We start from the raw sequence: 15,137 nt of genomic DNA, 5'->3' as shown, positions 1-15,137 counted from the left end.
GAGCGAGAGCCCTCCCCACCGGCACGTGTCAGCCCCAGACCCTCTGCTGCCCTTGGGCCAGTCCCCTCGCCAGCCCGTCCGAGGCCCAGGGGCTAGCGGCACCACTGACCATCCACCTCTCCCCACAGGTCTGGCACCATGCCTGGGCACTCCAAACCCTAGGCCACGTCCAGGCCATTGGAGCTGCCCCTGCCCACTCCCGGGGTCGCCCCTCCCCACTGCCCACTGCCGCGCCATGGCCGGGGACCGGCTCCCACGGAAGGTGATGGACGCCAAGAGGCTGGCCAGCCTGCTGCGGGGCGGGCCTGGGGGGCCGCTGGTCATCGACAGCCGCTCCTTCGTGGAGTACAACAGCTGGCACGTGCTCAGCTCCGTCAACATCTGCTGCTCGAAGCTGGTGAAGCGGCGGCTACAGCAGGGCAAGGTGACCATTGCTGAGCTGATCCAGCCTGCCGCCCGCAGCCAGGTACGCGGCCCGCCCGTCTCTCTGGCTCCCCCAGGAACCAGGGCTGGGGCAGCCTTCCCTTTTTCTGCCCTTGAAGCTGCCCTGTGCGCCTCGGGGTCAGATTCCAAGCCATTGGCAGGCAGCGCCCTTGTCCACCTTAGGACTACAAGAGCCCTCCTCCCAGGGTGACCCTCCACCGACAGACTCAACACCCTCCTACAGGCTTCCTGCCCTCCCTACAGAGCCACTGAGCCCACCAGGTCGCCACTCGGCCCCACACAGAGGCCGCCATGAAGGGCCCAGCCATGTGGCGTGGCTGTGCACGGGCCATGGATGGGGGTGGGGGACACGGGAGAGAGACAGGCAGCGAGCGGGGCGGCCAGGCCCACTCTGACCGCCCTGAGGACTCAGAAGAGGACCAGACAGGTGGCTGGGGGGCTGACACAGGCGCAGGGCCATCCAGCCCCCGGTCTTCCCCGCTGGAGTCCTGAGGACCAGGAACTCTCTCTGAGGCCCACAAGACCATCTCTGGTCACCTGCAGCCAACAGTTGTTTCTGCTGCCCAGGGGCATCGAGCCCACATTGGACTGTGACCCGGGGAGCCCTCGTGGGGGAGATTTGGCTCGCCAGCCAGCCCAGAGGCTCAGGGAGGGGTCTTGGTCACCGGCCCTGCTTGGGGCAGAGCTGGGATGTGAGAGGAGCCAGACGGGAGTCCCCTGCGGCCTCCAGTGAGGGGAATCCGGTGATGAATAACCCCCAGCAAGCGCTGGGCCAGAATGCTTTCCCATTGGCTGCCAGTGACATCATCGGCCCAGGGCTGGCAGCTCAGTGGGCTTAAGGGGTGAGCGAGCTGGGGGCGGGCCACCAGCTGCTCCGAGCCCAGTGGCTCACATCTGGACCCCTGGCCGGCAGCGGAGGGGGGAGGCCAGTGGGCACCAGCTTCCCACTGCTGCCGCTGGGATGGCTGGGGGCAAGGAGGGCCTGCTGCAGCCCCCGGAGGCCCCATCACTGGCCAGGGACGGAAGGAGACCCCAGACCCAGAGGTTCCCCCACCCAGCCTTCAGAATCCCTGACATGTGCCTCCTGGGGCCCTCGGCCTCCCTGGGAGCCAGCCAGGCATCCCTGTGCCCCGGAGGTCAGGGCGCCCGCATGCGCCTCCTGGGAACTCACGCCTGCCCTGCGTCTCTTCTGCAGGGGCCGGGCCCCCGGTGTCTGTTAACCGTACGTGGGAGCATGGCTACCTCGGGGCGGGGGGGTGTCCCCCGACCCTCCCTGCTCCGGGGGGCTGCCCTGTGGCTGCATGTTCACAGCTGTCCAGGTGTTCACCGCAGCTGGCCGCTGCCCTCCCTGCCTTCGGGGCACCACAGGGACAGGCCCCCCTTTCCACCGCCTGACAAGCAGCAGCGGAGGCGGCAGGGGATGTGGCGACTGGCGGGCGCCTGGCCCCCCTGACCTCTGCCCTTTGCCCAGATGGAGGCCACGGAGCCTCAGGACGTGGTGGTGTACGACCAGAGCACCCGGGACGCCAGCGTGCTGGCTGCAGACAGCTTCCTGTCCATCCTGCTCAGCAAGCTTGACGGCTGCTTCGACAGCGTGGCCATCCTCACAGGTGCCTTCCTGAGACCTCTCTCCCCGGCTGGTGGCAGGGCGGGGACAGGGCGGGGGGCGCTGTCCAAAGGGCCACGTTCCGGATCGGCCTCTGCTCTCCTCTCTAAGCCCAGAGCCCAGCGTCTGCTGGGGCAGTGGGGGCCCAGTGGGGGCGAAGCTCAGGAGCTCTGAGTTCTCAGGGACTCCACCGAGCCCCTCCCTCGGGCCCCACACTTCAGGTCCCCTCTCCAGCGAGGGCCCAGGCCCACCCCCAGCAGGTGAGACATGGACAGTGGAAACTCCAACATAGGCCTGAGGCAGGGGAGATGGGGGGATCTGGGCAAAGGCCGGGTGTGCCTTGGAAGCTACCCCGCCACCCACACATGTGCACACATGCACACACACACGCGCACGTGGTCTGAGGGAGGAGGCATAGGCCCCACCCTGGGGAAACCCAGTCTGAGCGGGAATTGATCCCCCACTGGGGGGGTCCTCTGAATGCTCCAGCTGGCACAGGGAGCCTAGCAACTGCCTACTTGATCACCACTGCTATCTGCCCGGCCAGCGGAGGTCCCCGTGGGGCTTCCATTCTCCCAGATCAGGCTGGCCAGCCCCCTCCCCAGGTGGCCCAGGGCCTGTCCCCCGGGATGTGTGGCCTCCCTGCCTGGGTGCCCTGGGCTACGGCAGGAGGGGTGGGGGAGGGCCCACACCGGCATCACCCCGGCATCACACGGCTGCTAGGGTGCTGCTCTTCATTCCGACACCCGCCCTGAGCACCTGCTGAGCGTGACGGGTGCGGGGGCGCCAGGCCGGCCCTCGTGTGAGGGGAGGGGCTGCAGACTGCGCCTGCACCTGCGGGGGGCCGGGGCTCCGGGCAGACCCCTCAGAGGACGGGTCCCGTGAGCGTGTGCTGTGCTCTCCGTGTGTGGATGGGGTGTGTGTGTGTGTGTGAGTGAGTGTGTGTATGTGCGTGCGTGTGTGAGCTCTGGGAGCCAGAAGCCACAGAGCTGCGGAGCTGACACAGCTGATGTGCCCTGGGGCTGTGTGGGCCGAGCGGAGGGGGCGTCACAGGTGTCCTGCTCTGCCCGCAGTCCCCCGGGGAGCCCCTGTGTATGTGCACGCACAAGCGCGTGTGTGCCCTTGCTACAAGTGACACCAGAGGCCCTCCCGGACGTTTGAGAAGAGGGTCCCGGAGCAGCGCCCCCCTTACCCCTGGGCTGGCCAGAGCCCCTGCTGGTCTGACCCGGGTGAGCTAGGTGGGAAGTCCCCTGCAACCTGGCGGCGCCCCGCCCCAGGGTGAGAGGGTTTGCCCCGTTTCTCTGAGGAGCAAGACAGGAAGCGGTCATGACCCTGTGAGGAGGGACCAGGCTCGGGGCAGCGCCCACCTGAACCCTGGAGAAGGGCAGGGCCGAGGGGTTAGACGCAGGCCATCATGGCCCAGCGAGCTAGGCACACGCAGCGGGCTGGGCAGACGCCCGCGGGAAGGACAGACCCCTCCGTGGGTGTGCGGAGGGGCGCCAGGGAGACGCCCGGCACAGCCAGGGAGAAGGGAACTCCAGGGTGGGGCGCTTTGCGGGAGCGGGCGGTGGAAGTGGGGTGCGCCGGGGTCCCGCCCGAGCCGGTGCCCAGACCACGCCGCACCCCTCCCGCACGGCTGCTCGCCATGACGGCCGGCGGGGATGGGAACACGCGCCTGGCGCTTTAAGGGGTGCGCGAAATGCGGGCCAGTGTGGTCGCCGCGGGCCAGCCAGCCCCTGCACGCCACCCTTGGACCGGCCAGAGACCACTGCGGCGCTTGCGGCCCCTGCGCCGAAGGCGGGTGCTGCCCCAGCCCGGACTCCGGCAGGCAGCGGGGTCTCCGGGGCGTGTCCCCCAATCCCGGCCGGCCGGGCCGCATCCGCACTGGAGCACGCAGTGAGACAGGCGGGTGGGGCCGGGAGTGCCTCCCGGGACACGCCACGCATTTTTCCCTGACCTGCAAGGCATGGTTGGGGGCGGGGGGGTGGGGGGGGAGGGCGGTTACCCTACCGAAGGAGGGTGCCCTGGAGAGCCTTAGGGGGTCTGGACACCTCCCCAGGCCCTGAGAGGGCGGCGCCCAGGGAGTGGGGGACAGACGGCCCAGGGCTGCTGGCACGGGTGCTGCCCTCCCATGTCACTCATTCCCAGGCCCTGGGGTGTCCGGAAATCACGGGAGGACTGGAGTCTATAGGGAGCACTCCAAGCTGCCTGGCTGTGCCTGGAGGGCGTTCTTGGGGGCTCCAGAAATTGCAGCAAAGGCTGGCAGATCTCTGCCCCTCCTAGAGGCTCTCCTTAGGAAGAGGGGGTTCCTGGTGGAATTCTCCACCCCCACACACTTGCCTGTCTTTGCTGCTGAGAAAGCAGACGAAAGGGACTGGCAGAGAAGGGTCTTCAGAGAGACTGTGCAGGCCCCACCCCTGCCCTGGGGGGACTGGCCCCCAGTCCCAGCAGCCAGGGGCCCCTGGCTCTGCACAGTGAGCTGGGGCCCAGCCAGCCTCCCCTCAGGGGACCTGAGGAGCCGTGCTGGTGCCACCGTCACCTGCTTCTCCCTGTCCAGCCAGCAAGGCTCCCCTCCAAGGCTGGTAGCTCCATGCCCCTAGCCTGGAGGTCGTGGTCCCCCAAAGTCCAGCCTTGGTTAGGGGCCCCGGGAGGGCACGAGGCAGGCACTCTGGTTTCGCTGAACAGAGTCAGGGGTGAGGAGCGAGGTCGCCAGGCATCTCTGTCCTCAGGAATCAGCCAGGTGTGGCCCCAGCTGCGACTGCGGGCCCCCGCCTCGCCCCTCTGCCGCCTCCTGGGGACACGGTCGGCCGTGGCCTGGCTGTTTGCTTGTCCACTTCCGTGGACCTCAGCACAATGTTTGGGGCAGGCAGGACCAGGACGCCAAAGCCCGAGGTCACTCGCTGAGTCAGATGTGTGCCCATGGGTCCCCCGCAGCCCCTTCCTGACCAGCGGAGGGGCTCCTTCTGCCCACGTGCAGTCCAGTGCACACGCGCGGGCAAGGAGACCGGCCACACGCCGGCCACGTGTAGAGCGTGTGGCCCGCGTGCCCTGGTCCCCAGCGCTCCTTTCTCAGCCCAGCCTCCGCTCCTCCGTCGTCCCCTGCTGGGTGGAATGGAGCTGTAACCCGAGCGCACACGCCCCTGTGTGCTGTGCCAGCTCCAGAGAGTGATGTCATGCCCGGGGCAGGGGGGGAGTGGCCCTCAGAAGCCCTTGCCTCTCTGTCCTGGCATCCGAGCCTGGCCCGGGGCTCCCGGCCAACTGGAGGGATTGCATCAGCCCTGAGGGAGAGGCGGGCAGGCCCAGCCTGGCCCCACGCCACAGCGTGAAGACCCCTGTGGCCTCTGAACACGCTCGTGCCTGGGTGCTGCACGTGCTGCGTGCTGGCTGGTCATTTGTGCGGCCTCCACTTTTATGGGCATCACAGCAGCGTCCTGAGGGAGGCCAGCCCCTGATTGGCATGAGGAGGGATGTGGGCTTAGGGGCAGGTGATGGGAGCGTGACAACCTGGAGCTCTCCAGGACCAGCACGGAGACCAGGTGCTCCAGCCGGGGGCTTGCCGGCAGACTGGGCTGGGGGTCTGTGCAGGGGGAGGCTGGGCGGCCGCTCTCCTTCCCCAGCCAGCCCACCCCCTGACACGCGTCTCATCCACCCGCCCACAGGGGGATTTGCCACCTTCTCCTCCTGCTTCCCCGGCCTCTGCGAAGGCAAGCCTGCTGCCCTGCTTCCCATGAGCCTCTCCCAGCCCTGCCTCCCTGTGCCCAGCGTGGGCTTGACCCGCATCCTGCCTCACCTCTACCTGGGCTCTCAGAAGGATGTCCTGAACAAGGTGCGTGTGCAGCCGGAGCTGGAGCCGCTCCTGGGCTGGTCTGCGGGGGGTGGCACGGGTACGGGGGTGGGGGAGCTGACCGTCGATGTGGGGGCAGATATGCCTGGGTATGAGCCTGCCTGTGGCTTCACAGGACCCCAGAGGTCCCGGCAGGACCAGGGCAGGGCGGGGGCAGGGCCTGGCAGGACTGGGCAGAGAGGCGGCTCCCTGCCCCTTTGGCTCTGCAGCCTACATGCCAGACTGCTGATGTCACTGGGCCCCTGGCCAGCCCTGAAAGAACCCCGTGTTTTAAAAATGGTGATGCGGAAAGAGGGTAAAGCCACCGCCCAGGCAGCGCAGGCTTAAAATTCCTGGGAGCGGGAAGCAGGCTGTAGGCGGGTCTTGCAGGAGCGGCCCCCCACCCCTCCACCTAGCGAGGGGCTTGCAGGCTCTGCATTGGGGCGGGGTGGGGGGGAGGCGGCGGCTCCCGGAACCAGATTCCAAGGCCCCAGGAGCCGGGCCACGCCTTCAGGGCATCCCAGTTTTCAGCCGGCTGCACCCGCTTCCACCCTGTTCCCTACCCTCCCAGGATCTGATGACCCAAAACGGAATAAGCTACGTCCTCAACGCCAGCAACTCCTGCCCCAAGCCCGACTTCATCTGCGAGAGCCGTTTCCTGCGCATTCCCATCAATGACAACTACTGTGAAAAGCTGCTGCCCTGGCTGGACAAGTCCATCGAGTTCATCGGTGAGGTGGCCGGCACCCTCTCGCCCAGGCCCGGGGAGGGCTGGAAGGCGGGGGCGGGAGAAGGCGGGAGAAACCTGGGGGAAGGGAAGGGCTGTGCAGCCCCAGCCCTCACGTGGACCCCTGCCCCCAGATAAAGCCAAGTTGTCCAGCTGCCAAGTCATCGTCCACTGTCTGGCCGGCATCTCCCGCTCTGCCACCATCGCCATCGCCTACATCATGAAGACAATGGGGATGTCCTCGGACGACGCCTACAGGTAGCCCCGCCCCCTCCACCGCTCGCCCCGCCCCCTCCACCTGCTCGCCCGCGGAGCCACCGTTCTGGGCCAGGGAGGGGGCCTGAGCCCAGCCCTGGCCCACCGGGGTCTGCCCAGCGGCTAGGTGCCCCCGAGTGGGCACTGGGGGCGGGAGCGAGCCTGGGGAGCTGCCTGGCCCGGCCGGAGCCCTGCCCGCATCCCGCGGCTCTCCCACAGGTTCGTGAAGGACCGGCGCCCGTCCATCTCGCCCAACTTCAATTTCCTGGGCCAGCTGCTGGAGTACGAGCGCAGCCTGAAGCTTCTGGCCGCCCTGCAAGGCGACGGGGCGTCCCACCCCGGGACCCCGGAGCCCCTGCCTGGCCCTGCCGCCCCACTGCCGCCGCCGCCGCCACCACCTACCTCAGAGAGTGCCGCGAACGCCGCCTCCAGGGAGGCTGCACCGACGGGGGGTGCGGAGGCCCCCGGCCCCGCCCCGGCCACCAGCGCACTGCAGCAGGGCCTCCGCGGCCTGCACCTCTCCTCCGACCGCCTCCAGGACACCAACCGCCTCAAGCGCTCCTTCTCGCTGGACATAAAGTCGGCCTACACCCCGAGCCGGCGACCTGACGACCCCGGGCCCCCGGACCCCGGGGAGGCTCCCAAGCTCTGCAAACTGGACAGCCCGTCCGGGGGCACGTTGGGCCTGCCTTCCCCAAGCCCCGACAGCCCGGACGTGGCGCCCGAGCCGCGCCCCCGGCTACGCCGGCGGCCCCGGCCCCCAGCCGGCTCCCCGGCGCGCTCCCCGGCGCACGGCCTCGGCCTGAACTTCGGCGACGCCACCCGGCAGACTCCGCGGCACGGCCTCTCGGCCCTGTCGGCACCCGGGCTGCCCGGCCCTGGCCAGCCGGCCGGCCCCGGGGGCTGGGCGCCGCCGCTCGACTCCCCGGGCACGCCCTCCCCCGACGGGCCTTGGTGCTGCAGCCCCGAGGGCGCGCAGGGCGCGGGCGGCGCGCGGTTCGCACCCTTCGGCCGGGCCGGGGGGCCGGGCGCGGGCGGCGGCGACCTGCGGCGGCGGGAGGCGGCGAGGCCCGAGGCCCGGGACGCGAGGACCGGCTGGCCCGACGAGCCGGCTCCCGAGACGCAGTTTAAGCGCCGGAGCTGCCAAATGGAGTTCGAGGAGGGCATGGTGGAGGGGCGCGCGCGCGGCGAGGAGCTGGCCGCACTGGGCAAGCAGGCCAGCTTCTCGGGCAGCGTGGAGGTCATCGAGGTGTCCTGACCGCGGCCGGAGCGGCCTCTCCGCGGGGATGCGGCGCCCCGAGCCCTTGGCTGCCCTCGGCTGGGCCCGCTCTAAATATATATTATATATAATGCAAAGAAAGGTAAATGGTTTTACTGCGATTTTTATCGAGAAGTAAATATTTCAATTTTTTATTTATTTAAGCTGTTCATTCTGGCAATGATTTGGCAACAGTGCGGGCGGTCCTCGGAGCTCTATTTTTACTGTCTGGTATTTAAAATGAAACCCACGTTTCTAAGCAATATGAGGCCACCTTCAGTTGCAAGCTGGGGTGCCAGGCCTGGGGTTCCCCTGCCCCCTCCCCCAGGAAACACTGCTGACCATTGTAAAGAGGCTGCTGAGCTTTCGTGCACTTTTTACATAAGAAAAGGGGAAAAAAGGATAAAAAACCTTTGCCGCAGACTGAGCCGCAGAGCCCCCCTGCCCTCCCGCTGCGTCCTCTCCTGCCCCTCCCTTCTCTGCTCCTCACCAAAGCCATAGGTGGGAGGGGGTGTCCCGGAGCCGGGGAGCCCCCAGGAGGCGCTCACATGCCCCTGCCAGCTCCAGTGCCACCGAGGGCGTCCCTGCCACCCATCCCCCCAGCCTGTTGCCTGCCAGGTGCTGGGGGGCCAGGGTGGGGTCCGGAAGAGGGTAGCAGTGTAGAGAAGGGGGCTCTGAGTGTGAGGAGACGTGAGTCCCCAGGGCAGGGTGGAGGTGGAACACCCCCACTCCCATCTGAGCCTGGGTCCAGCTGCACGAGCTCCAGCAGTTCCGAGGAGGCTGCTACCCTCTCCTCCACTTTGTGAGCACCCCCTCCAGCACCAGCTGCCAAGTGGGGAGCTGGCAGAGGGGGAGCTTAGCCCCTGGGGGGCAGTGGGAATAGCTGGGCCAGCCGTGCTGGCTCCACTGGTCAGAGGGCAGATAGATTCGGGGTCTTGTTCTGCGGGTGGAGGTGACCCTCAGAGGAGGCACCTCATGCCTCTGGGTGGCGGTGGGGTGGAGTGTGGAGGCCTTCCTTCGCTTGGGAGAGCCCCCTCCAGCTAAAGGCCCCTCGTGTGAGCAGATGCTGGAGGTGTTCCCCCATGTCTGCCAGCCCCCACAGGGCCCTCGGAGGAGAAAAACCCCGTACACCCCTCTCCTGTGGAGCGCTCCCCTCCCAAGTGTCCCTGGTATCTTCAAGGTGACATGCCAGTCCCCAACCCCCGATAGCTTTTTGGCCCAGGTGGGCCAGCCTAGGGGTGAGGGCAGGAGAAAAGCCCCAGCTATCCTCACCCCCCACCATCTGGGGTCAGGGGGCACCCAAGGCTTTTGGCACCAGGAGTGGGTGTCCCTCGACCTTCAGATGTCCTGGAGCATCCAAGAGTGGATGCTGGTCACCTTGGGAAGAGGCCAAGGCCTGGCTGGAGGGGCGGCCTGGGCAGGACTGAGTGCTTGGGCAGGTGGGAGGGGGTTGCCTGCCCCCAGCTGTTTATTCTGTCTGTTCTTTTGACCCCAGCTCCTGTCCCGTCAAACCTCCTTTGAGAGAAAGTCCTGTTCCTGTTCCCTCTGTCCCCACCCCGTTCCCCCAAGAAAATAAGCTATCATTGTTGTATTTGCAATCTATGGATTAGAGGTTTAAGTATTTATTATTATTGGTTAATTATTATTATTATTATTGATTATGTAAATTTGCCTCCTGTCTGTCTATCGCGTTGGGTTTCTGAGGTGACCCTGGGTGTGGACGATGCACTGGTCCCCTCTCCGCGCCCCACACCTGTGCTGTCCAGGAGACAGCGGTGGGGGCTACTGGTTGAGCCCCACAGCCCTGGGGGCAGGTCCCACGGCCCGTTCCCCTCCCTCCACCCTTCTCCAGGGCTGCTGGTGCCCTGTGGCTTCTGGCCCGGGGCACATGGGGGCTTTTGCTCTTGAGACACTGGCTGAAGTGAGTCGTGACGGGAGAAGTCCCTGTCTCAGCCCCCCAGCCCATGCCTGTCCCCATGCTGGGGGCACCAGGCGCCCAGCAAGAGCCCCTCCCTGGTGAGTCCCACCCACTCCCTGGGTTGGGTGGAGTGGGGCCCCAGGGCCCTCCCCCCTCCTGCCGGCCCAGTGCCCTGGCATGGGGTCCCCAGAATGGACCTGGCCCCCTCCTATTATTTGCTGGAAAGTCCAGCGGAGGAGAGGTGGCAGGTCCGCCCGCCCGGCTCCTGGTCCCTCTGGACTGGGCTGCCCACCCACCTGCCCGCCCCTCCTTGCCGCCCCCTTCCCCATCGCGGCCGCTCTCTGCTCCCTGTCCTGTCCCCTTCTTTTGTATTTGGAAACAACGTGTTGTAATAAATCCTGAGATGGGTGTTTTCTCCGTGCGTCTGGCTGCCTCTTTATTCAGGCCGGTGGGAGGTGGTGTGGAGGGGCTTCCTGGGGCCAGGAGGTGGGGGGTATGGGACCTGCAAAGCCAGACTGTCCCCAACTCGTGGCTCTGAACCCAGAACCCCAAACCCGGGGGGCAGGGGTGGAAGGGGGAGGGGCAGATGTAGGATGTAGAACAGCCTTTTTTTTTTAAAATTCTCTACTGAGAATTTAAATAACGTAGAAATGGCAACCCACTCCAGTGTTCTTGCCTAGAGAATCCCAGGTACGGGGGAGCCTGGTGGGCTGCCGTCTATGGGGTTGCACAGAGTCGGACACAACTGAAGCGACTTAGCAGCAGCAGCAGCAGCAGCAGAACTGTATAAAAGGGAATCTCAGTTTAGGCCTTCAGCTCCCCCCACCCCCCTCTTCAGAAATAACTGCTGGGAGCAGTTCCACACCTCCCTACAGACCTCCATGTGTGCGCACGCGTGAGCAGTGTGTGAGTACACGCATGTGCCTTCCACACAACAGCTCTTCCTTTTCACCAGCAATGGGGGTCCAGCTCTACAGAGCGTCTGCAACCAGATTGAGGGCGCCGTTTACGCCCTTACGGAACGTGCACGGCCCAGAGCAGGGGCATCCATGCGGGGAGCGCCCTGTGCGTCTCCGCCCACCGGGCTCGGGCTCCTCTCCCTGGAGCCAGCGCCCCCTGCAGGCCTCCTTCCCTCCCCGCTCGGGTGGCTGGGCTGCAGTCAGCGTCTCCCCGGCTGCCGAGCGTCCTCGCCCACGCTGCAGCTCTGAGCATCCCCACGGTGTCTCCTGGGACACATTCTGGACCTGACTCCCCTGGCTCCCTCCAAAGCTTGCCCAGCCGTTACCATAACAACGGCTCCACTGTACTGAGTGCCTGTGATGTGCCGGGCACCACTCCCTGAGTTTCCTGGGAAACCTCAGCTCTGGAGTCTCCGGGCAGCGTCCCCAGCAGATGCGTGCCCTCTGCCCCACCGTCCTCTGGCTAATGTGGCTCAAGATCTCCACTGGGGGCCCTGACCCCTCTTGGTGGTTTGACCTGCCTATCCTGGGGACCCTCCTTTCTGAGCAGGCAGGTAGCCTAAACCAGTGACACCAGCCAGACCTGTGTCTGTGCAAGTGTGTGTGAGCACACACGCGTGCACACATGAGCATACGTGCATGGGAGTCAGCACAGAAACTTGAGTGGTGTGTGTGTGTGTTTCAGGCAGCAGCAGAGAGCTAGGCGGGCCCCTCCTCCGTGGCTTCGGGAGGAGGGAGGGTCCTTGAATCCTGCATCCTCAGGAGTCCTCAAAGAGGCCAAAATCTAGAAGCATTGGCTGTCCTCTGGCAAAGCTATTTTTAGCTCAAGAACATCTATTTATAGCTCTGGCAGCCCCGTGGAGTCAATAAAGAGGAGGGCGGGGGAAAAAGCTGATGGTTGTTTGGAGCAGCGCAGTGGCGCTTCCCCACCCCAACTCTGTAGGATGGGAGACCAGCAGGGGCCCTGGGGCCAGGGCAAGACTCCAAACCCCCCAGCTCCCAGGGGTCAGCCGGCCCCAGGACTGAATGAGGCAGGCAGGGCGGCCGGATCTGGACCTCGGGGGCTGGCCTCCACCTGCTCCTGACCACGGTCTGGTCCCGGCCACACCAGGTCACCTGGGTCTGGGCCCTCTGCTTATGTTTCCACACCTCCCCCGCCACCCCGCACCCCAAGACCAGGAGCTCTAGGCACCTGACGGGCTTGGGATGGGGGACAGATGGGCGCATTGGGGTTGTTTGCAGTTGGCCTCAGCCTGCTGACCGAGATGCTGTGGGCTGGGATGCCCGTGGCCCTCACCTGGGCCAGTGCTACTTGCAGACACCCCCACAAACACTTTTCCACCGCACATCTCAGCAACCACCATCAGGGAACTTTGAAAAAACAAGGCTTGTTACAGGCCCTGAAGTACACAGTATGCTGTGTTCGTCGCTCAGTCGTGTCCGACTTCTTGCGGCCCCATGGACTGCGGCCTGCCAGTCTCCGCTGTCCATGGGATTCTCTAGGCAAGAATGCTGGAGTGGGCTGCCATTCCGCCTGGGGTCATACAAAGAGGCCACAAGGAGAGAGGAAGAGTGCAGGCCTGGGGTGTACTCTTATTGGGGTCAAGTGTGGGGTGCCTCGGGTTTTGCAGTTTCACTCTTCATTGGTGAATTAAGATATGAGCGGGAATTAAGGGAAGGGGACAGTTATCTAGGTCACCAGGGCTTTCCACAGGGGGGACCCTCGTGGTTAGGATGGCCTGACTCCCGCTGTGCAGCTGGTGTGCCTGCCTGCTCAGTCGCTTCAGTCACGTCTGACTCTGCAACCCCGCGGACTGTAGCCCACCAGGCTCCTCTGTCCATGGGATTCTCTGAGCAAGAATGCTGGAGTGGGTTGCCGTGCCCTCCTCCACAGTACCTTCCTGGCCCAGGGATCGAACCCGCGTCTAAGTCTGTCTGCATTGGCAGGTGGGTTCTTTCCCCCAGCACCACCTGTGCGTTTCCATCCACCCTCCAGCTGGACAATAGGCGTCCTGTCCTCGGGTAAGGAAGGTGCTTAGTGAAGTTTCAATGACAACCACAAACTACCCGCCCTGGAGTTGGGCACCACTGTAGAGGCCCAGTCAACCCTCTCCAAGGTCCCAGGAGGGGACCCAGCTTCCCCAACAGCCCAGAGGGTCAGAGTCAGCCTCAATGGCCCCTCGGGCCCCTTGCAGCTCAGACCCTGCTTCTGTGAGTGGGTCAGTCTAGGTGTTTCTGAGGCTCAGAGCGTGCCAAGAGCCAAGAGGGCTGGCTCTCAGGAAGGCTGCAGGTGGTGGTTCGGCCTCTGAAGGCCAGGCTGCACGTGCAGAGGCTGGGATGCACGCAGGCAGAGGGCAGAGGCGGGGCTGTGCCCACTAGGGCCGTGCAGGAGCCAAGTGCCTCTGGTCAGGAAGCAGGAGGGAGACACAGCCCTCTGCGGCTCTGGGAGGCAGCGTGGGGCTTCACCTCTTCTGCAGAAAGTGCTCTGTCCTGAGAAGGGGAGAAGCCACAGAACCTCCGAGGGCCTGAAGAGGGGACAAGGGGAACTGGCGTGCTACTCTTCCAGGAAGAGGGGCTGGGTGCTGGCCACACAAGCTGGGGGGCAGCTGACTGCCAGTAGGCTTCTCATGGGCACTAGGCAGTGGGGGCTCACTAGGCCGAGACCCCAGAGAAGCCTCTGGCAGGGGTTTCTAGACTGGTAAGGCAGCTCCGGGCCTGCTCCTGGCCCTGGGGTTGGGGAGTCTCCAGACACAGGGTCCTTCTGAAGGAGAGGCCAGACCCTGAGGATGCGGCGTGGCTTTAGGAAAGGAGAACTGGCCGGGAGCAAGACGAGGGGGGTGGTGCCCTCGGGGCCTGAGGATGGAACCAAAGCTAGTCTTGGGCAGAAGGGAGGGAAAAGGCTGCGACAGGGGCCGTTCCCAGAGCCAGGAGGAGGGGCGGGGCACGAAGGAGGAGGACACGAGAACTCCCTCCCTGCCTCCACCCCAAACGCACAAAGGCTGCGGGGCAGGGCGACGCCAGGGCCAGGCTTGGCCAGCTCTAGGCAGGTCCCTGGGGGAGCTCCCTCCAGCCTTTCAAAACCGAGCCAGCCTTCTAGCGCCCCAGGCCAGAGGAACGGCAGGGGAGGGGCTGGGGAGAACCGGGGCAGACCTGGTTCTCTCCATCTCTGAGCAAACACCACTTGGGAGACCAGGGCAGCCAAGGGCAATTCGGGAACAGGGAAAGCTGCCTCTTGCCCCATCTCCCCCTTGAATTAAGTGGAGCACCCCGCCTCCTGGCCGTACAAACACCCCTAGGGCTCCGCCAACACGGACACCTGGAGACTCTGCCCAGACCCACCAGAGCAGATCCGCCCAGGAGAGGAGAGTTGGCACCACGGGCATCGGGCCGGCAGAAGCCAGCCTCAGCCTGACACAATTGGTGGACGTAGCTATAAAAAGCCAAGGAGAGTTTGAAATAGAAGTGGGGGAAGGGAGGAGGGGCTGGGAGGGGGCCGGAGTCCCGGAGGGAGGCAGGCAGGAGAGAGGGCCTGGGTGCTGACACCGGGTAGGAAACAAAGCCCCCTCTGGAGCGCCCCAGCCCACCGCACCTGTCCAGTGGGAGTTCACATCTGGAAACATTTGGAGAAGCAGTGAAGTCCAGCCAGTCCGGTGCCCGGAGTTGGGGGCCGGCGTGTAGGACAGGATGGCGACCAGGGCCGTCCACGCCTCCCGCCTGGCTCTGGGCCGGCGGCTCCCAGGGGCCTGAGAGCAGAGCAGCCCCTCGCCCCAGTGCCTCCTGTCTCTGCCCCTTCCCTGGCCAAGCCCCTGGCCCTAGAGCCACACACCCCCCCCCCCACCAGGGCCCCTACTCCGCAAGGGCCCGGATCCGGGGGAGCTAGGCCTGGCGGGAAGCAGGCTCGGCTCACCGCACCTTTACCTGCTTCCTCTACCAGAGCCTCAGTGGCACCACCCACCTCCCCAGGATACTGGGCTGATGGGGGTCCCATGTATCTCGGGCTGTGGACATCAAGGCCAAAATTGGGCAACTAGAGGCCTGCAGGACTGAGACCCCCCGTGGGCCCAGAGGGGGAAGAAGAGAGATCCTCAGAGCTCCTTCCCGGAGTCTCTACACCCCGCTCCCGGCTGATCTCAGCCCTGGTCCCCAC

General features: G+C 65.6%; 1 protein-coding gene across 1 annotated transcript; it reads left to right on the top strand.

The window, feature by feature from the left end:
* The first annotated feature begins 235 nt into the window (after positions 1-235).
* DUSP8 (dual specificity phosphatase 8) lies at positions 236-8,890 on the top strand. The gene is made up of 6 exons (XM_068978689.1): positions 236-466; positions 1,916-2,054; positions 5,710-5,876; positions 6,445-6,604; positions 6,735-6,858; positions 7,075-8,890. Exons 1-6 carry the CDS (start codon positions 236-238, stop codon positions 8,111-8,113), a joined length of 1,860 nt encoding a protein of 619 aa, XP_068834790.1. The 3' UTR covers positions 8,114-8,890.
* Positions 8,891-15,137: the final 6,247 nt, after the last annotated feature.

This window comes from Capricornis sumatraensis, chromosome 8, assembly GCF_032405125.1.
Source record: "Capricornis sumatraensis isolate serow.1 chromosome 8, serow.2, whole genome shotgun sequence".
NCBI lineage: Eukaryota > Metazoa > Chordata > Mammalia > Artiodactyla > Bovidae > Capricornis > Capricornis sumatraensis.
Note: the sequence above shows the minus strand (reverse complement) of the source record. Positions and strands in the feature narration are given on the sequence as shown.